At 42.6% G+C, this 22764-nt stretch overlaps 1 protein-coding gene across 1 annotated transcript; it reads left to right on the top strand.

Moving 5' to 3' along the window:
• The first annotated feature begins 273 nt into the window (after positions 1 to 273).
• LOC146707001 (uncharacterized) lies at positions 274 to 22434 on the top strand. Its single transcript, XM_085458321.1, has 9 exons — positions 274 to 561; positions 8481 to 8731; positions 8804 to 8927; positions 13932 to 14025; positions 14141 to 14223; positions 17046 to 17206; positions 17775 to 17826; positions 18568 to 18652; positions 21534 to 22434. Exons 2-9 carry the CDS (start codon positions 8484 to 8486, stop codon positions 21881 to 21883), a joined length of 1197 nt encoding a protein of 398 aa, XP_085314447.1. The 5' UTR covers positions 274 to 561; positions 8481 to 8483; the 3' UTR covers positions 21884 to 22434.
• The last annotated feature ends 330 nt before the right edge of the window (positions 22435 to 22764 follow it).

Genomic DNA, 22764 nt, shown 5'->3' with positions numbered 1-22764 from the left:
ACAAAACCCACAGCAAAATACAACCCCACGTGTTACACACGAACATGTGGCTGTAGCTGGTCAAATTCAAACATAACCAGCGGATGTAGCAATTCTAACCTTCAAAATAAAATAGAAGAATACTTTGGATCACTTTCTTAACTTATTTAAACCTAACTATACAGTACAAATAAGGATACAATTCATACCATATCCATTTTATGACGGCATTCTTAATGGAACTATTATTACAGCAATGGAACAATAAAATAGCATTTTATAAAATGCTATCCCAAAGCTAGGTTATCAAATGGGATAAAATGGGGAACACTTGAATTCCTTAAACCTAAATCGCTAAGAGCCCCACAAGACTTATTCAATACCCCTGCTTTTAGTATTTATCTTTGAGAAGTTTGCACTAATTTACGTCCGTATGACTTCTCATTGTGTTCCAGTTCGTCGCAATGCTTTTAAACTGAAGGTACGTAACGGATACAGTGTCGCTCATTTCCCTGAAGTTAGCTTGCGTGGTTCTCCGGGAGACTTTTTGCAACGTGGTTCTGGAGCTCCACAAGTAATCAGGTAGTAATATCATTAAACTACTCGGTCCACTTTTTATAATATTTGTGTCGAATTTGCTGTGGGAAGTTTTCGTTCTTCATACTGGTTTTTGACTGTAGTACCTCTGTGGGAGTTAAACGGGGCTAACGAATAGCACGTTAGCTATGTTTAGCTTCTGCATGTAAACAGTACACGTGTTTACATAAACAATACACTTATTTACGTGTGCAAACGTGTGTTTGGCTTGGTGTGGCCTGGAGGTTACTTTTGACCGTTGGTCACCTTTGTACTCATGAAACTGACCAGAAACTGACCTGGTGTCATGGTTAGCGCTGTTGACTTTGAATCCAGCGATCCGAGTTCACGTCTCCTGAGACCTCGGCCTCCATAATGCCGTTGTACACGTGCAATGACAATGAAGGGCTGTGTTATATAAGTGGACGTAGTTTTGCAGATAGTTGTTATTATTATGTTTTTTTTATAATTATCTGGGCAAACTAGTCACCTCATAGTGTGTCCGACTAGTTTTGCATTTGGCTAGGGTGTCAGTACTGGTAGCAGCAGGCAATACTTGGAACCTACACAGGTTTCACAGTCCAAATCCTCCATCATGGAACATCAATATGTGTCTTTGCTGTGGCCCCCCGTAAAGTCTCAAGAGCATGGAGGAAACTCCAGGAGACAGAGCTAGACAGGGCCGTAGAAGGTCCCTAACTAGTATCTGCTCCTTTGAGGAATGACGAATAATATGAGCACTGCCAGAGCAGTGACCTCCAGCAGGCCACTGGTGTGAATGTCTCTGACCAGATTGTCAGAAACCAGCCTCAAGAGGGTGGCCTCAGGGCCTGACATCCTCAAGTGGGTCCTGTGCTCAGTGTTTAGCACTGTGGAGCCCAGTTGGCATTTGCCATAGAATACAAAAAAAAGAATTTGCAGGTCCACTACTGGCACCCTGTGCTTTACCCCCAGCACACGTGACAGACATGAAAGGCTTTGGAGTAGTGATGTGCGATACCACTGATTTCCTTTCCGATCCGATACCAAGTAATATTCAGGGTGGTATCGACGATACTGATCCGATACGATACTTTGTACAAAAACGTATTTTATTTATTGTATCTCAAATTATAGCGTCATAATGATTACAGGACATAAGATTACTTGTTCTTATCACTTAATAATGCAGAGTTCATCATATAGAAATAAAAAAACTGAAGTTGTGCTATTTGAACACCTTGCCTGCCTGCAGCACTAAAGGACTCTGTGAGAGACGTCTGTCTCGCCCTAGCAGCACCTGTCCCTCTCCTCCTCTTCAGTTCGTCTCAACATACGCGCCTCATATTCTGTGATATGATTTACTTTGAGGTGTTTGACAAGGTTAGTGATGTTACCACAACCATACATGCCAACCCTCCCGATTTTTCCGGGAGAACCCCGGAGCCACCATTCTCCCGAATTTCCACCTGGACAACAAAATTAAAAAACCATATCGCAGAATTCCAGTTTCCAACAATGGCGGCAGCTACTTAGTTTTAATATTACTATTATTTCTCTTTCTGGGTCGCAAAAAAAAACTTTTAACATATTTTCAGGTGAGAATGTAGCTGTGTAAACTTCAAATATCTGAGCTGACCGACACATCGTCTTCAAACCCCCGCGGTCTTTCACTACTCGGGTTAAACATGATATATAAGTCACTTTGATAACTTAAAAAATGTTATTGTTTGGCTTTTTCAGTGTTTTATTTGTTTGTGAGTAAATCGGTTTGGCTGAGATTAAAGTTATTAGATTAGATTAAATTAAATGTAACTTTATTAATCCCTTGGGTGGGTTCTTCTGGGGTTTTCACACAGCTGAATAAACGTCAAACAGAAAAAGTGTGAGACGGTCGAGAGTTTACGTCAGCGCCCGGGTTATATTTTAAATAGCAAGGAGCAGACGGCAGAGTTTCACTCCACCGAGGGAGCTCGTGACGTACTACCCGGCTTTCTTTAGACCGCGAAGGGCGGGTCCTCAGGTGGAAGCAGCCTCTGAATTTGGACACCCCCGCTGTTTCCGGGCCAGCAAATAATAACGGTGACATTTAACGTATTTTATCCGATAAATAAACCCTGTAAAATGTATTTATCACACCTGATTGAATAGTTTTCTTATCAGATAGAGAAATAAAATGAGTCGCAAAATGTAGAGGCAAAATTTCCCCACCTGGGCTGCCTTGCGCCTCCGTCTGTTTCAACGTGTGACCCCGCCCCTCCCTCGGACAGTCGGGGATGAGTGCGCTAACATACCTGTAGGTCGCTGTTTTAATGAGTGTTTGATGGAAAACAACAATGGCGGAGTTTGCGCTCTCCAGACGCATGATAGGTGAGTCCTAGTAAATAATTTTCCAGTACGTGTACTGTCAATAGAAAATTGTACTTAGTAGTCAGTATACCGTATTTTCACGACCATAAGGCGCACTGTACTAAAAGGCGCAGTCTCAGTTATGTGTGCCATTACTGTATTTAACACACACATAAGGCGCACTGGATCATAGGGCGCATACAAGTACCGTATGCGTATTTAAAAATAAAGCGGGAGCAAACCTGAGTTCGGTACCTTACTCACATTTTTATTACCAGTAATCGTCATCATCAACAACACACAAGCATACAAGTGTGCGTATTTAAAAATAAAGCAGGAGCAAAACAAAGTTTGGTACTCACATTTTTATCATCAATCAAACCCATCGAAGTCCTCATCCTCTGTGTCTGAACAGCTGCGCTAAATCTCCATCAAACATGCCAGGTTCACTTTCTTCACTGTCAGAGTCACTTTCCGTGCCGTGCGGCTCCTCGGAAATGATGCCGGCTTTTGCGAAAGCTCGAACAACAGTGCCAGCAGATATGTTAGCCCAAGCATCTACAATCCATTCGCAAATTGTGGCGTAACTCGCCCGGCGCTGCCTTCCACTCTTGGTGAAACTGTGGTCCCCATCGGTCATCCATCGCTCCCAGGCCGCTCGCAGCCTTACTTTGAACGGGCGGTTCACACCGATGTCCAGCGGTTGGAGTTCCTTTGTCAGGCCTCCCGGAATGACAGCAAGCTCACAGTTCATTTGCTTCACAAGTTTTTTTTCACATCGGCTGTGAGATGGGCACGCATAGAGTCACAGATCAACAGCGATGGTGATGCTGGTCTCCTTACATACACCTCCCTCAGCCACTCTTTCATCATTTCCTCATCCATCCAGCCCTTTTCATTTGCCTTAATGATGATTTCTGCTGGAAACTTCTCTTTAGGCAAAGTCTTTCGCTTAAAAATCACCATAGGCGGCAGTTTCTGTCCATTAGCATGGCAGCCAAGCACAACAGTAAAAGAAGACTTTTCGTGCCCCGTTGTGCGTATCGCTACCGTGCTGGTCCCCTTCTTCTCCACAGTGTGACTCACCGGGATGTCAAAAGTGAGCGGGACCTCGTCCATGTTTGTGATGTGGCTGGGCTGGATGTTTTTGTCGCCGATGTGTTTGCTGCAGTAGGAGCGGAAGATGGCCAGCTTTTCCTTATAATCCGCTGGAAGTTGCTGCGCTACCGTAGTCCTGGTCCGGATGGAAAAATGGCACCGTTTCATAAAAAGTGAAAGTGAAACTGCTTTTAGCCGAATGGTGACCGTCGAAACGCTTCTCCCGCTCGTTCTTTGCTCGATGATCCACCGCTCGAGTCTTTCCTCCAACTCGGGCCACCTCGCCTTATGTCCGCGGAAACTCAGCTGCGTTTTCTTGACCTGCCGGAGCTTGTTTTCCAGCTTCCTCCATTTGCGAACCATCGATTCGTTAATCTTAAATTCTCTCGCCGCTGCTCGATTTCCATGTTCCTCCGCGTAGCTGATGGCCTTCAGTTTAAACTGTGCTTCATAAGCGTGTCTCTTTGCCATTTTCAGGGTTGCCCCCACACTTCACCCTTTAGCGTTCTCATGGTGTTCTCTACTACGTCCTCCTTACAACACAAAGGGCGCACTGCGCTATAGGGCGCGCCGTACTTTTTGAAGAAAATCTAAGACTTTTAAGTGCGCCTTATGGTCGTGAAAATACGGTAATCTTTTAATAATATAAGTCTGCAAATGATAGAATACGGCATGATGACCTTTTTATGATTCAGACTGTTGTTATAGTTAACTGTGACCCGTTATGCAGGGAAGGAGCAGTACCTGCTAGATAAGAGCTTAACGAGCAGTTTCACTTCGTGCCAGGTAGAGAAGCATCTCCTGGCACACACACACATCCACATTCCAATGTAATAAACGAATGCACCTACTGTTGTATATAAATAAAGACCAGGGCAGTGGCAGAGCGCGAGTCCCGGAGCCCTCACTCTTGTGCGAGTGCTCTGTGACCGCCCTTGCATGCAATTAAAACTGTGTGTCTCCACTCTCTGACTCTCAGCTGAAGAAGTGTTTAAGAATATATCTCTTGACATATACATTACACATGCTGTTTTTAAAAAATTATGATTATTATTTTGCTAGCTATCAAACTCGCTGGAGAAATGTTTGAAATGCACTGAGTGTGATGCAGTATGGCAGCGCTATTATGGAATATGCTGTGAACTTAGCTAACATTACTTAGCAGTGATATGAGTTACTTTGCTCAAGTGAAAGCTTTAAACATTAGCCTGATACATCACTAGCTAACTTAAGGCTTTCTGATTAACCCTCTGGGGTCGACGGACCCAGAGTCTCCATTTCAACTTGGGTCGAACGTGCAGACTTCAAACTATATGCCAGTGTTTAAATTGTGTTGATAGGCCAGGTAAAACCGATGTTTTTTGTTTTTAATAAAACAGTGGCATTTACTCCGGGAAGAAACTGTAAAAACTGCGTTTTCTAAGGAGAGTGCAAGCAAACACGCTTTGCTTGTGAGTGAAAGACAACAGTCATTGGTGAAAAAAGAAAAAAACACTCCTTCCCTACTGGTGGAAAAATGTACCATGTCGACCAATCAAAAAAATGATATGGCAACATGTGGCATTTGGTTGTTTGAGGGGGGAGAGAGAGAGAGAGAGATATGCAAAAAAGCCACCAAAGGCAGATTACAGTGTAAACATGCCTGTGGTTTTTACAGTCAAAAATATCACTTTCTACTCGTATTTTAAATTTTGTCTGAATTTAGATAAATTGTGCTGATACAGTTTGTCAAAATGAGAAAATAACAGATTGGCAAGATAAACAGTTTTTAAAGGTGAAATATAGAGGCCAAATGAAAGTAGTCAAAAACGGCCAATTATATCCTGGACCCCCAGCTTTTTGGAGTATTTGAAATAATGGTAATATGAGTGATCCATATGGTCACAAAGAATAGCCACTTGTTTCTGTGCTACCAAAGTTCCCCGGCTTTCATTCAAAATGTGTTTATCTTCAGCACCTGCACATTAACCCTTGTGTGGTGTTCGTATTTTTGTTACTCAGCCAGTGTTCATGGGTCTGGTGGACCCGCTAGAGTTTTGGCTTTCCAAATTAACACTATCAAACAATTTTATGTTAAATTACTCAACAGATGTTTACTTCATCCCAATTACAAGCCATATGAACAGCAAACATGATTATTTTTTTCCCTTTACCTTTGTTAGATCACATTTATGAATTAATGTGCTTCTCGTTTTTTTTTTTTTTTTGTTTTTTTTTAATAAAATGTTATAAAAAAAATAAATCAGTTATAATCAAGTGGAGTGAGTGGAAAGACACAACACATTTACACGTGAAGCAATATGTTTCACAACTAAATGGGATCAGCCGCTCATCATTGGTGATATTAGGCCCAGGGTTGTAAAACAGGGGGAGGTGGTGCACACACTTATCCCACACTGTCTTGATGGCAGCTAGCTTGTCTCTCTGCCGTTGAGCTGGTCTGTTGTCTCGGTTATCAAAACAAATAATCCTGGAAATTTTGTGGGAGTTTTCCAGAGACATTGATGCATGGAAAGGTTCGTGCCGGTTTCTGCATCCCACAGGGATTCTGTGGATTCCCCTTTGGACCTGAAAACTCCTGCAAGGATGAGAACCCCAAAGTAGGCCTTTGGGGTTCTTAGATGAATTTGGTCCATCTCCTTCCACCTCTCTCCAAAAACACACCTTCCTTCTAGATTACTGCAATCCAGAATAATTTTCTGGATGGAATCTGGGATGAAAAGCTCAAATGAAGACTTGATGTCCTGCACATGAGTAACTGTCAGCCGTGTTGGCCCTGGCTTATCACAGTAACAGCTCTGCAGGGTGGCTCATTTCTTGGGCAAGAAGACCATTCAATGTCACCAGTTATTGACATCCATATTTCTTCACTTGCTGTCTGGTGGGCTTTTTTTGGTCCTGGAGCTGGCTGCAGATGGGGTACTCGTCTTCGTTTTGTTACTAAATGGTGCTCAACCTCATCCTCTTCTTCAAAGTCACTGTCAGACTCTGAATTTTCAGAAATGTGAAATATTCTGAAACCTCTTTGTCAACATCATCATCCGAAGCCCCTCTCTCTTCCAAAATCAATCAGATGGCCCTCGCAGCAGATAATCTTTTGCCATCTTGATCAGTTGTGATAAAGAACCACACTGGCAAAGTCTTATTTATAGTATTATGCCCCTAATTTGCAGGTGGGACAGGGTATGAGAAAATAAAATTTGGATCCCTCAAGAAAGAGGGCAAAATGTGTGGGAATGTAAGAGCAGACGGTGCTGATAGTTGAATTTTCAACAATGTTGCAACTTTGTGCGGGAGCAGGAGGGGAAGAAAACACTATCAGCAGCACCAGAAAGGAGGAAGACAGAGTGTGGGAACACAGGACCTACACTTTCAACACTTTTATTAGACCTGGGTCCAGTGGACCCGAATACCTTGTATGTAATGTAAATGCGTGGGGGGAGGTACAGTATGAGGTCATTGAAAATTAGTTCGGATTTATGTTCTTCACAGAAAATAAGCCAAAGCCAATGAATTTCAGGTTGAAAAAATAATTAATTGTTTAATTTTTCTTTTGAAAAAAACTGAAAACGGGTCTCACAGACCTGAACACCATACAAGGGTTAAACTACTTAAAACTCATAAATGTCTTCAAGCTCACACTGAGGCCTGTGGGGCACAATCAGCCACTGAGACAGTACACACATTTATATGTGTATTTGTATATGAATATTTCATACTTTAAGGCTGCTTGTTTATTTAAGGGAGATACAAAATACATTGGAATTGTACATAATGATTGATTTGTTCACATTGTCACATCTTAATTTTTAAGTGAAATGTGCATTTTGAGTTTATACACTGTGTATATAAGGCAACTGTTTCCTTTTGCAGTATTTTTGTGTGGTGCGTTTTTCTATTTCTTAACAAAAGGTGAACAAAGGTGTTTAAGTTCACCTAGGATGATTTGTTTTAATTTTCACATGGTCTTACTGAGGTGATGCGAATTGACAAATGCATTCTATTTTTTGAGGGGGTGGCATGTGCTGGAAAAGCTAGCTTGAAAAGGGACCTTGTAGGTGCCTAAAAAGTGCTTGAATTTGACCCTGAAAAAGGCGTATGAACCCTGGTATTAACAAAATATTTCTATATCAGTAAAGTTTTAGTAGCCAGTTATTATCCTAACCCCCAATTCGTTATTATCAGGTTGTATTTAAAACTTCCTGAAAAATTTTCAGCTGATCCAAAATGCTGCAGCTTACTGGCAGGGATTAGAAAGAGAGAGCGTACTGACTCCTCCTAATTATATCCCTGTTAAATCCAAAGTCAAATGTAAAATCCTGCTCCTCGCGTACATTGTCTTGAATGATCAGTCCCTGTCTTATTTTAAAGACCCTATAGTACCTTATCACCCCAATAGATAGTGATTTATCAAGTGTCTTGAGGCAGCAGTTGTTGTAGTTTGGGGCTGTATAAATAAAATGACATTTAAAGTAACAGATTTTGAAACACATTTCAAGATAATGTTACAGATGGATGAGAACCTAACAGAGGGAAATGGACCGGCAGAAGCTGTAAAAGACGAGGATATGGAGGTTACAGTAACATCTCAACTAGAAGATGTCCTGGTGACCTCTGACAATGCTGAGATGGTGTCAAACACACAAACACTTTTAGAAGAAGAAAGGGCAGATGCACAAAGGCACTCAATAGCAGCAACCGTGTCTTTAGACACGCATAAGAGCAGCGAGGATTCTGAGGACTCGGACAGGTATGAAAACGCACAGCTGTCAGCGTGGTAAAACAAAGACGGGTGTCGCTAATGCTCTTTTCCTGTCCTCAGTGACAGCTCTTCCTCATCATCTTCATCCTTCTCTTCTCCCTCTGCACCTGCGGCTGTGGAAGAAGTTGATGAAGGTTTCAGCCAACCAGCACCCATCAAAACGCGAGATGAGATTCTGCTCGAGGTCAGTCTGTAATTGTATGTATGTGTGTTCTTGTTAAAACAGCGGTCCCTCTTTTACCGCGGGAGTTACGTTCTAAAAATAACCCACAATAGGTGAAATCTGCGAAGTAGCCAACTTTATTTTTCACAATTATTATAGATGTTTTAAGGCTGTAAAACCCCACACTACACACTTTATACACTTTTCTCAGACAGGCATGAAATTTTTCACACTTCGCTCTCAAAGTTCAAACCTTCGTAGAAAAATAAGTTCAGTGTTATAGAATGAAACCAAAGGAACCGGCAGATGACGACGTTTCGTCGACATTCGTGTGTTTGATGGGGATAAAACTTAAAAAACGTACAGTACAGCACTTCAGAGTCACACTGCTAGCGATCAAAGATTTATGTAAATTTGGCAAGCTGCACACATTCTGTACTGTACAAGGAGACATGGCATGAGATTGATTGACAATGGTCTACAGCCAATCAGGATGCAGAACAAAATGTGCTGTTTTAAAAAAAAAAAAAAAAGCATGCAAAATTGCACCAAAAAAAAATCTGCGAAAGGTGAACAGCATTATAGCGAGGGACCACTGTAGTCTAATATTAATTGTAACACTGAAGGGACGGTAATGGTTTGTGTTAGGGCTGGGCAATGTGAAGAAAATCTAATAATAATATCTTTGGCTATATACCAATATACCATATAGTGCCTACTGATTCAAATTAACCATTCAACATGTTTTGTTTTTTTTGTTGTTGTTGTTTTTGTTTTGTTTTTTTGAATGATATGGTTGAAAATAACATTTGTTTCTGGAGGTTATTTAAATATAGATAAATCAAAAGACTTAACCTTTAAGTTTTAAAATGTACCTCAACAAAGTACGAATTAAAGACAGCTAAGAGGGTACATTCGTTTGTACTTCACAGTGCAAATGGATAATGACCCAAAACACATCGCAACAGCAGCTCAGGTCTGTTTTTCAGTGGCAGGACAGCGAATGTTTTTCAGTTATTAAATGCAAAACTGAATCCAGAGAGACCCTCAAACGACAGAAACTGAACATAGGTCAAGTCGAGGCAGTCAAGGGGCAAAACACAGCATTGGGTCATGCACATAAGATAAGATAAGATAAGATAACCTTTATTAGTCCCACACGTGGGAAATTTGTTTTGTCACAGCAGGAAGTGGACAGTGCAAAAGTTATGAGGCAAAAATTAGAATACAATAAGAATAAATACAGTACACAACTGTACAGAATAGAATAAAATAATATACTATATACAGTAGAATAAAATAAAATAAATATACAATAAGATAAAAATAGAATACAAATACAAATACTATATACAACTGAGTAAAAATACAACGATGACAGAAAGGATTATTGCACTTAGTATTATTGCATATGTATGGATGTGTGTGCTTGATCAGTTAAAGTCTTTATTATGGAGTCTGACAGCAGTGGGGAGGAAAGACCTGCGAAATCTCTCCGTCCCACACCGTGGGTGCCGCAGTCTCCCACTGAAGGAGCTGCTCAGTGCTGTCACAGTCTGCTGCATGGGGTGGGAGATGTTGTCCATCAAGGATGACAGCTTAGCCGCCGTTCTCCTGTCACTCACCACCTCCACTGGGTCCAGAGGGCATCCTAGAACAGAGCTGGCCCTTCGGATCACCCTGTTCAGTCTCTTCCTGTCCCCAGCAGAGATGCTGCCGCCCCAGCAGACCACGCCATAAAAGATAGCAGAAGCCACAACAGAGTCATAGAAGGTCTTCAGGAGTGGGCCCTCCACTCCAAACGACCTGAGTCTCCGCAGCAGGTACAACCTGCTCTGCCCTTTCCTGTAGAGGGCGTCTGAGTTATGAGTCCAGTCCAGTCTATTGTTCAGATGAACACCAAGGTACCTGTAGCTGTCCACAGCCTCAATGTCCATACCTTGGATGTTCAGTGGTTGCAGTGGAGAATGCTTGTGCCTGCGGAAGTCTACCACCAGTTCCTTGGTTTTACTGGCGTTGATCTGGAGGTAGTTCAGCTGGCACCAGTCCACAAAGTCTTGGGTCAGACCTCTGTACTCCTTGTCGTCCCCATCAGTGATGAGGCCGACTATTGCAGAGTCATCAGAGAACTTCTGCAGGAAGCACTGGGTGGAATTGTGGGAGAAGTCTGCAGTGTAGATGGTGAAGAGGAACGGAGCCAGAACCGTTCCCTGTGGGGCCCCCGTACTGCAGACGACCCTGTCCGACACACAGCCCTGAGTCCTCACATACTGTGGTCGGTCGGTGAGGTAGTCCAGGATCCAGGTAGTGAGGTGATGGTCCACTCCAGAGTTCACCAGCTTGTCCTTTAGAACCGAGGGAAGAATGGTGTTGAAGGCACTGGAGAAATCAAAGAACATGATTCTCACAGTGCTTCCAGCGGTCTCCAGGTGAGCGAGGGAACGATGTAGGAGGTGAATGACGGCATCATCCGCTCCAATGCCAGGCTGGTAGGCAAACTGAAGTGGGTCCAGTGATGAGCTTATTAGGCGCCGAAGCTGAGCCAGGACCAACCGCTCCAGGGTCTTCATCAGGTGGGATGTCAGAGCCACCGGCCTGTAGCTGTTGAGGTCCTTGGGGCGTGAAGTCTTTGGCACTGGTACAACACAGGAGGTTTTCCAGAGCTGTGGGACTCTTCCCAACCTCAGGCTCAGGTTGAAGAGGTGCTCCATCACCCCACACAGTTGGTCCGCGCAGGACCTGACAACCCTCGAGCTGATGCCATCTGGACCCGCTGCCTTCTTGCCATTAATCCTCCTCAGTTCCCTCCTAACCTGGGTGGTTGAGAGAGACAGGCTGGAGCCTTGTGTTGAGTGTGTATTGGATGCTGTTGTTGGGGGTGGGTGAGTCTGCAGCCGATGTTGCAGACTGCCTCATGGCTGAGTCAAATCTGTTGAAGAAATGATTCAGTTCATTTGCCCATCTCACATCCCTCCCAGGCAGAGAGTTCTGCTGTTTGTGGCCCGAGATGGTTCTGAGGCCTCTCCAGACTTCACCAACGTTGTTTTGCTGAAGCTGGTTCTCCATCTTCTGCCTGTAGCTCTCCTTCCCATTCCTTATCAGTCCCCTCAGCTCTCTCTGCACCCTTTTCAACTCCTCTTTGTCTCTGGATTTGAAGGCCCTCCTCTTCTGCTTGAGGACGGTTTTAATTTCTGGGGTAATCCAAGGTTTGTTGTTGGAGAAACACCGTACAGTCCTGGTAGGTACAGTGTTATCCACACAGAAGTTTATATAGTCAGTAATGCATGTAGTAAGGCTGTCGATGTCCTCACCGTGGTCATCACAAATCACCTCCCACACAGTCGACTCAAAACAATCCTTAAGAGCCTCCTCGCTCTCCTCTGACCATCTCTGCACTGTGCGGGTGGCTGGTGGCTCCCTGCGCACTAAGGGCTCATACACAGGGACAAGGTGCACCAGGTTGTGATCAGATCTGCCCAGGGGAGGGAGAGGTGATGAACTGTATGCCTCTTCTGCATTGGCATACAGTAAGTCCAGTGTTTTATTGTCTCTGGTTGGGCAGGTCACATACTGGGTGAAGGTGGGCAGTGTGGAGTCCAGTGAGGCATGATTGAAGTCCCCTGATATTATGAGAAGGGCTCTCGGTGATTGTGTTTGCAGTCTGCTGACCACAGAGTGGAGAGAGTCACAGGCTGCATCCGCGTTGGCCGAGGGGGGGACATACGCTGTTATCGCGATAACATGCGAGAACTCCCGGGGCAGGTAGTACGGACGCATGCTAACGGCTAACAGCTCAATGTCTCTGCTGCAGAGTTGCTCTTTTACAGTGATGTGCCCAGGGTTACACCATCTGTCATTCACTAAAACTGCCAGTCCCCCTCCTTTCCTCTTACCGCTCTCTCTGGTCCTGTCCGCTCGCAGCAGCTGGAATCCCGGTAGTGTCACGCTTGTGTCCGGAGTTAGCGATGTTAGCCACGACTCCGTTAGCATCATGATGCTACATTGCCGGTACTCCCTCTGTGACCAGGTTAGCGACATGAGCTCATCCATCTTATTGGGCAAAGATCTTACGTTTCCAATAATTACAGAAGGAAGAGATGGTCGATAACGTCTCCTTCTCGGGCGACGGCGTTCCTTCCCAGCACGACACCCCCGTCTTTTCCTCCTCAGCTCGCTGGGAATATCGGGTCTGTCCGCCGGCAGTACCGCTGCAGGACTCAGCGCTAACAGCTGATCCTTACTGTAAACAAAGGATCTCTGCTCTGGGTCCCCAGACACGGGTGAAAAAAGTAGAAATAAACTGAAAAAACGACCAGGACTAGCACAAAACGGTAGAACATGGTTGCAGAGTCTAATTACTAATACGTTAGTTATAAAAAAAAATTACGAGAAAAAAGATAAGAAAGAAAGAAACTCAGAATGAGCAGAGCTGCTGTAACAGGCTGCCGCACACGGGGGGCGCCGGAAGTTGGGTTCTAGACTGACAAAGCACTTAAAAAGATTTTACTTGTTTGGATAAAATCCCTGCATTTATGATCAGTAATTACAATAAGAGGTAAATCTTTCATCATTTGCCTCACACAGTATACTTATCATGGGGAACTAGAGCTACATTAACCTCCCAAGCAGAGATGGCCTGCGTTATTGAAAATCTCAGAGGGAGCAACAGGATAATGAGTGACTCGTTACTAAGTCTGATACCAACATTTTGGCAGAAATGCTTAATAAGAATTAAATGAATAAAAATTACTCATGGGAAGTAATAAAATGTCTAGATCTTATATGTGATTGTTCCTGTAATGATGTCATGTGATGTGAAGTAAAAATACCAACAGCATTAATGCCACATTGAGCATTGTTAGTTATTACATTCCAACCAACAAGAACCACTATTAGCGTCTTATTGTCCACACTTTGCCACCATGTGTTTTGTTTTTGGGGGTTTTTTTTTTTGGGGGGGGGGGGTGTCCTGAATTCTGAACGCCCTTCAGTCTTATGTCTAAATGTCATGTTGTTTGTGTGCAGGAACTTCCGGCAGTGGAGGAAGTATGTATTACCTTACCAGAAGAAGCAGAATTGCAGCCACTGGGCACCGTGTCGAATATTATACAGCAGCTTGGTAAATATAGGCACAGATTGTTTTAAGGCTACATTAGTGTCTACCAGAGGAAGAGCAGGAACAGTTTTGGCTTGTGTTTCAACTTTGTCTTTTACCACTGCTTCTGTCACTGCAGTTATTATCCAGTCCCTGAAAGACACGCCCCCTCTTAATGATGGCAGCATTATCTTCAAGTCTGATCGGGAGGCTGCAGCCAAGGTAAGGATGCCAACAGAAGCTTCTCTTTTGTAGAATGCAATAAGTTGCCTGTGTGGTTTTAAGGCCTTTACACACTGGACGAGTAAAATGCGTGCAAACGTTTTGTGCATTTAAAAATATTTTTCAGACTCAACTATTCTTAATGCAGCCGTTCACACCAAACACATAATTACACATGAAAAATTTGCAGCATTTATTTTTACATCAGGTTTAATTTTTACGGCGCTTCAGGTGCATATAAACATATATGACCACTCACAACTTTTTCCAGTGCTGATGCAATCAAAGTGTTCAGTATGACGGAACATTTGATTGTTGTGTCGCAGAACAGCTCATAATCGGCTCTCGGCCTCCTCGGGTATGGTCCCCGTCTCTGCTAACGAGCTCAAACTGCCTCACTGACATCCTGAAATACGTACAAAAGAGGCCGTGATACAGCTTCAACTCCTTGATCAAACCGTGAAATTATCCCTGCTTGAAAATGGGTTGAACCCAGAAACCTTTTTTTTTTTTTTTTTAAATTTTGTAGAATTAATTTTCTGCAAAAGCTCTGTGTACGTACACTACCAGTTAAAACTTTTAGTACACCCCAATTTTTTCTTTCTTTTTTTTTCTTTTTTTTTTTTTTTAATTGAAAATTTGCAGATGATGTTAGCTTCATCAGGTGGTGACCCAGTTTGCATTGGAGCAGTTTGTGGTCAAGTATGAAGCAGCGGGAGTTGGAATTAGCACCTTCAAGTTTGAGACCATGGCTCTCAGCCGGAAAAGGATGGAATGCCTATTGCCCCAAGTGGAGGAGTTGATACATTACAGGTTGCATGTAGAAAACCTCAATTTTTCTTTTTTCTTTTTTTTTTTTTAAATTGAAAATTATGCAGTTTAATGTCTCATTGCACTCTGAAATGAAAGCATAGTACAAATAAGAAGAAATCATGGAATCAATTCATAGACCAAAATGTATTCTAAACTTTTGACTCATCAAAGTAGTCCCCTTGGGCAGATAGAACAGCTGAACACACCCGTGGCATTCTTTCTACAATAGGAATCAAATATTCTTCAGAAAGTTGTTCCCATATCTGTTGCAGAAGTTCCCATAAATGTGGACCTTGTAGGTTGCTTTGCTTTCACTCTTCCGTCTAGTTCATCCCAAACCAGCTCGATGGGTTTAAGTCTGGAGACTGTGCTGCCACTCCATGTTTTCAAGCTTACCATCTTGTTCTTTTTTTCCTGAGGTAGTTCTGGTATAGTTTGGACTAGGGCTGTTCGATATAACGATATATATCGGATGACGATATAAAAACGTCTATCGTTTTATTTTACGCTATCGTTTGTTTCGTGGTGTCGCAAAATAAACTGTTTACAGCAATATATTTTCTCATCGTTTTGATGGTCACTGTAGTGGCTATATAAATTTCTTAAAGTTCTCTCTTTCTCTTATATTTAATATAACCACACTACGGACAGACAAGCGCCTATTTTTATGCGTTGTCGTTAGCAACAACGACGGTAAAACCATTGCGTGTCCGCTTGTTTATTTTCCACATAAACCTTTCACAATAAAGCTCAAGATCCTGTTGAGACTTTTCAAAATAAACTGAATCACGTGAAAGAGTATGCAGAGAGTTTATGGATGAGAAGCAAAAAAAGAGCCGCCAGGTGCTAAAAAATAAACCTTAGACTCAAACGTTAGAACAGGCTTTTTCCCCGCAGCACGCCGTGTAATAAATACTCACAAAGAAAACGGCGGCTGTTACAACTTATGACTAAAAATGTATCGTTTCCTGCATCGTTAAAACACTCGACTCCAGCTACAGGACGCCCAGCTGGAAACACTTCACGCAAGTTGAGCTGCCCGAGATTCACAGAATTTACAGAAAATTTTAAATTTTTGTGATTTATATCGTTATCGGGACGATAGATGTCTTATATTGGGATATGAGATTTTGGTCATATCGCACAGCCCTAGCTTGGACTTATGTTTTGGGTGATTATCTTGCTGTAGGATGAACCCCTGACCAACTAGACGCATACCAGAGGGTACTGCATGATGCTGCAGAATGCTGTGGTAGCTGTTTTGGTTCCAGGTACCTCAATCTGGTCACCGAACCTGGATCCAGCAAAACAACCCCAGACCATCACACTTCCTCCTGCATGTCTGACAGTCGATGCCACACACTGTGGAACCATCCTTTCACCGACTCGACGGCGTACAAAGATCCTGCATGATGAACCGAAGATTTCAAATTTTGATTCATCAGTCCATAATGCCTTCCTCCAGTCTTCAGTAGTCCAGTGGTGGTGTGCCATGGCCCAGACAAGCCTCTTTGTCTTATTCTGATGCCTTCGCAATGGCTTTCTTGCTTCAACTCATCCTCCCTGCAGCTTGAAGTCTTGTCTTCACAGTTGAAACTGAGACTTGCTTACTACGACAGTTTCTCTGTAGGACAAACCAACATTGATAAGTGACATGATGGTGTGTCTCTCTTCCATTGTTAATTGTCTTTTTCTCACAATTTGTGTAACAACACACTACTTTCTGCAGTACAATACAGTTCAACTGATGCTCAGGAGGGTATGGTACCACAGTGTGTTCCAGCACTGCTTTTATGCAGACAGAAGGGGTTGGAAGTAATCCAGAAAAATAGGAATAGCTGTAGAAGCTTGATCAACCTCCATTGCTGCAGAACAACAAAATTGTTAACTGATTTTGTGTTTCCTGAAAAAGGCCTCTTTGTATAATCTGAAATGTACTTAATGTTTCAGTTTTGTAAAGGCCTTTACACCCAATGATATGACAGTGTTGCACTGTTTCTTTGTTTCAGGTGTTTGAGGTATTTGGCCCGGTGTCCAGCCCAATGTATGTTTTACGTTTTAATTCTGTGGATCAGATTATCAGTAAAGGGCTGAAAGAGGGTACTACCCTTTATTATGCACCAGCCATCAAGGAGTACACGGGATACATCCTCACACAGCAGCTAAGACTGTAAGTACACCATTAGCACCATAAGTATTGGTCTCAGTACACTACTGATGTGGTTCTGTTGGTTCATAATCATGTCTTCTAATATGCACTGGAGAGTATGAAACGGCTGGTATGAGAGTCAGCACCTGCAATATGGTTCTTGCCCTCTGTGTTTGACAAGAGAGGCTGTTGCTCACCTACAGTGTCTCACTTTGTGAACCAAAATGGTCACAATATCAGCAGATGAGGTGATGAATGATATAAATAAGTCATCAGGAGATGTAGCTCTGATGTTCATGAGCTCATCTCTGGTCTGAGAAGTTCTGGTTGTATGGCAGTTTATCAGAGTGCACTGAAACACAGAGCTGGCTGTCTCCGGCACCATCACGAAGGTCCAACTCTGCAATACAGTCACATTTGGATTCCTTTGCTTCCAATCCATTTCAGTGGTGTACAGGGGCATATAGATATTTAGTTTTCTGTGTTGACTGTGTGTAAGCTACTTTTGATTCAGTGAATGGAATCTGTTAGGCTAAGCTCATGTCTGTGTGTTTGTTTGTTATGTTCAAATGAAAATATTTGTGTGCAGATTACAGGGATCAGATGCATCCTGGAAAAATGACCAAGAACCGCCAGAAGAGGTATGTATCCAACAACGTCCATTGTTCATTGAGTCATATTCACACAGATGTTTTGGGTTTGCTGAGTGGATACTAGTGCTACTTGCTGCCCAACTCTTTGTGGACTTCTTTTTAAATTTGTTTTATCACTTTATTCTTGGCTTTGGTTGTTATACTCCATCATTGCATACCACAGTTTTGTTGAGGAGTGTGATCCCTCTATAGTTGGAGCTCACCCTACAGCCCCCGTTCTTAAAGATGGGAACCACTACCCCGGTCTGCCAGTCCAGAAATACTGCCCCTTATCTTCTCGCAGCATTGTAGAGGTTTGTCAACAAAGACAGCCCCACAACATCAAGAGCCTTCAGAAACTTCATCCACCCCAGGGGCCCTGCCACCAAGGAGTTGTTTAACTGCCCCGGTGTTGTCCCCCTCATCCCCAGAGTTGCTTCCTCTATGGAAGACGTGTCAGTGGGATTAAGGAAGTATTCCCTCCACCGGCTGACAATATCCTCAGTCGCCCACACTATACACTGTGCATGTAGAGCACTTTTCCCCTCCCGAGTTGCTCCCACACTCGAGTTTTTGGTTCAGCCACTGCCCGAGCTGCTTTCCGCTTGGTCTGTCCATACCCGTCGGCTGCCTCCGAAGGCCCACAGGCTTACCTATCCCGATAGGACTCCTCTTTCAGGATTCCTTCTTTATGACTTCTGTCTCAGATTTTTATAATTAATATATTTTTCCTCTCTCTCCGCCTATTAGGCTCTAGACTATAGTGATGATGAGAAAGAGCAGGAAGCAAAGAGGAAACTGAAAAATGCCAAAAAGAAGGACACTAGCCACACAGGTACTCCCATAAAAACACATCTCCAGTTCTTCTATGTGATGTATAGCATGGATAATGACATCCGCTGAAATTAGAATACTGTAGAACAGGGGTCGGCAACCTGCGGCTCCGGAGCCGCATGCATCTCTTTAGTCCTTATAGTGCGGCTCCGCGTGGTTTGGGAAAATAAATTATAAGTATTTAGCTGAAGTGTATTTTATTTATGTTAGTTTTTTTTTTAACTTGTAGCTCTAAATTGGAAGATCGTTGTGACATTGTAATATAAAAATAAAATTATATTTTATTATTTTTTCATCGCTCAAAATAAACGTCACACTCGCGGAAGCCGGTGTACCCGCCAAAACGCCGTGCATTTATCGAGACTTTCAAGATCTTCGGATCCACATTGTCAGCAGCTGTTCTCCACCGTGAACTATGTTAAAAACAAACACTGCTCACGCCTCACAGATGGCAGCTTACAGTCCTGCGTAAAGATGAAAGTACAGCCCCATTGTAAACATATCGCGGCAGACCCGGCGATGTTTGCATGAACACGCTTTTCAGCATCTCTTTATTGACCACTTTTCACACACTGTTGCTGTACGCACACAGCCGGCTGTAGCTTTTCAGTAGTGATGTGCGGATCGATCCTGAAATATCGATTCCTCCGATAACAATCATTTATGTTCTAGAATCGATTCTCACATTAAAATATCGATATTTTAGTAATTTAGAGTAAATTTGTAGTTTATCATTAACAGGAACACAGTGGAAAGAAACTATAACATTCGGATTGTCTACATTCAAAGGAACTACTTCCTCTTCCGCCTTTCATAGTCATGTGCGAAATACGGCTGTATAAATGTCTCGCAGCCCCTTGGCGTGCGCACTCACAACAATAGCTGAGCGTAATTGAAGTCATGTGCGGACGTATTTTACCTCCACACACAGCTGAGACGTGGTTTGCGATACATGTGGCAAAAAAAGTGCTCCAAGAGTGAGGTGTTGTGGCCATACTAGGGAGACATTAAAAAGGGCTGTTGGGGGGGTAAATACATTTTACAGGGTTTATTTATCGGATAAAATACGTTAAATGTCACCGTTATTATTGGCCGGCCCGGAAACAGCGGGGGTGTCCAAATTCAGAGGCTGCTTCCACCTGAGGACCCGGCCTTCGCGGTCTAAAGAAAGCCGGGTAGTACGTCACGAGCTCCCTTGGTGGAGTGAAACTCTGCTGTCTGCTCCTTGCTATCTAAAATATAACCCGGGCGCTGACGTAAACTCTCGACCGTCTCACACTTCTGTTTAACCATTTTCTGTTTGACGTTTATTCAGCTGTGTGAAAACCCCGGAGGAACCCTTCCGAAGGATTAATGAAGTCAAATTTAATTTAATCAAATCTAATAACTTTAATCTCAGCCAAACCGATTTACTCACGAACAAATAAAACACTGAAAAAGTCAAACAATAACATTTTTAAGTTATCAAAGTGACTTATATATCATGTTTAACCCGAATAGGGAAAGACCGCGGGGGTTTGAAGACGATGTGTCGGTCGGCTCAGATATTTGAAGTTTACACAGCTACATTCTCACCTGAAAATATGTTAAAAGTTTTTTTGCGACCCAAAAAGAGAAATACGAGTAATATTAAAACTAAGTTGCTGCTGCCATTGTTGGAAACTGGAATTGGCTGGGCCGCGCTATGAATTCTGCGATATGGTTTTTCAATTTTGTTGTCCTGAAAATCGGGCGAAATTCGGGAGAATGGTGGCTCCGGGAGATTTTCGGGAGGGCACTGAAATTCGGTATTCTCTCAGAAAAATCGGGAGGGTTGGCATGTATGGTTGTGGCAACATCACTAACCTTGTCAAAGACCTCAGAGTAAATCATATCAGAGAATATGACGAGCGTATGTTGAGGTGAACTGAAGAGGAGGAGAGAGTCAGGTGCTGCTAGGGCGAGACAGACGTCTCTCACAGAGTCCTTTAGTGCTGCAGGCAGGCAAGGTGTTCAAATAGCACAACTTCTTTTTTTTTATTTCTATATGATGAACTCTGCATTATTAAGTGATAAGAACAAGTAATCTGATGTCCTGTAATCATTATGACGCTATAATTTGAGATACAATAAATAAAATAAGTTTTTGTACAAAGTATCGTATCGGATCAGTATCGTCGATACCACCCTGAATATTACTCGTTATCGGATCGGAAAGAAAATCAGTGGTATCGCACATCACTACTTTTCAGCTCACAGCCCGACATATACCAACAACAGCATAGAGAGCACAGACGTTAAGGTGGCGAGGCGTGATTGCGGGTGCCGCTCAGGTGCGTCCGCCTCCCCTGCAGCGGTGCTGCAGACCACACCCGGCCACACACATTAACCAGGTAAAATACATATTTAGGCAGAATACATTTTTTTGCAGCATAGTGCTATTTTTTTTTTTATTATATTTTTAAAAGTCAGGTCAAGGCTCCAAAAGCCCAAAGGCGATATAACAGTTTTTGTTTGCTACTTGGATCATTTTAGTTCAGCGTCTTTCCTTTTGTTATATTTCTTTAAGAGTTAAAAATGTATTAATTACATAAATAAAATGTAATTTTCTCTGTAGCAGTTCATGGATTTCATAAGCAACACACCTTAGTTGTTCACACAAAGCATAAAAGTAAAAAGCAATATATACAGTATTATCTTAATTTTAGATGTCAAAAAGTATTTGTGGCTCCCAGTGTTTTCTTTTGCGTGGAAACCTGTTCCAAATGGCTCTTTGGTGACCCCTGCTGTAGAAGCACAAGTTTATATGCAGGTTTTCAGGTTTTGAAGATTAAAGTGTTACAAATAGAAGGTGATACCATCCATCTTTAAATACCATTTCTTGTTTTCCCCCTCTTTTCTAGACAATCGTACTCAGAACCCTTCGCAGCGGCAACATAAGCATGATGGAAGGGGCTTCCCACCAAGACATACAAGGCCTTCTTTCCACCACCAGCACTCATTTAGACAGACAGAGCCACCACGACACACAAATTTCCCCCCTATGTTCATCCCTACTCCCTGTCCTTATCCTCCACCTCCTCACCATTTTCCTCCCTCTAACTTCCCTCTCTACCCCCCTCCTCCTCCTCCTCCTCCTCCAACTTTCTTCAATCCTGCTTTCTCCACTCCTTTCTGGCTGCCAAACTCTGCCCCCTTTTCTGACTTTCCCCGCCCTCCCCCTCCTCCTCCTCCACCTCCTCCACCTCAGTGACAACTTGCAAAAACTATCAGCAGTGTCTTGTCTCTGATTGTAAAATAAAGCATACTTACTGTAGGTAATAGAGTTGTGTACTTTGCCACTTTTATGTCTGTTATTTGTGACACAACCACATGCATTGTGTTCACCATCCTGTAAGATCATGAAAGATCACGTCACATGAAAATGATATTTTTATATTCTAAAAAAAAATCTGCCATTAATTTTCAAGCAGGGGCCAAAAAGCAAACTGGTGTACTCTGAAACGCAGCATGTTTTCATCATCAGCAACTTTCTTTAGTCTTTCCATGTTGTTAGACAGATGGTGGACTAAACTGGAACTTAACTGACTACCAGCAGCTCGTTTTAGTGTCAAAGAGCTGCGTAAAGCTGCATGTACACTGAAATTGCTCAGATTAAGCACTTTATTTCAGGACTTTTTTTTAAAAGCTTGTATTTTTAATGCAAACCTCATTTTACTTGAAATGAAAAATGAACATTTTATTATTAGAGTGCAATCAGCTCAGTGTGATGATGATTATTAATAAACATTGCAAAAATACTGTCGAATTGTGCTTTGGTCATTTTATTTTCCAGCCTATTGTTGACTATATAAAGACACTGATACTGCTGTTATAGTGCTTCCACGCATACTACATTTAACTACAGTGGATGTATAACTTTATAGTATTTCGAACCTTTGTTTGGGGAAGTTTTGTTGAAGTAGACCTGAAAATTTAATTCAATACCCCAGCTTTAGTGGATGTGTGAGAAGACATTAACATGACTTAAATTCTGATGTGTGCACTATTCTTGGTACACGCATTATATGAAGCCACAGGAAAAATTGCATATGTTTTTAGATTCTGAACAAAAACGAACTAAACACAAACCTC

The sequence above is a fragment of the Copadichromis virginalis genome, linkage group LG6 (genome assembly GCF_057382275.1).
Source record: "Copadichromis virginalis isolate Kocher_CV1m ecotype Utaka linkage group LG6, C_Virginalis_male_GT1.1, whole genome shotgun sequence".
Classification (NCBI taxonomy): Eukaryota; Metazoa; Chordata; class Actinopteri; order Cichliformes; family Cichlidae; genus Copadichromis; species Copadichromis virginalis.
Note: the sequence above shows the minus strand (reverse complement) of the source record. Positions and strands in the feature narration are given on the sequence as shown.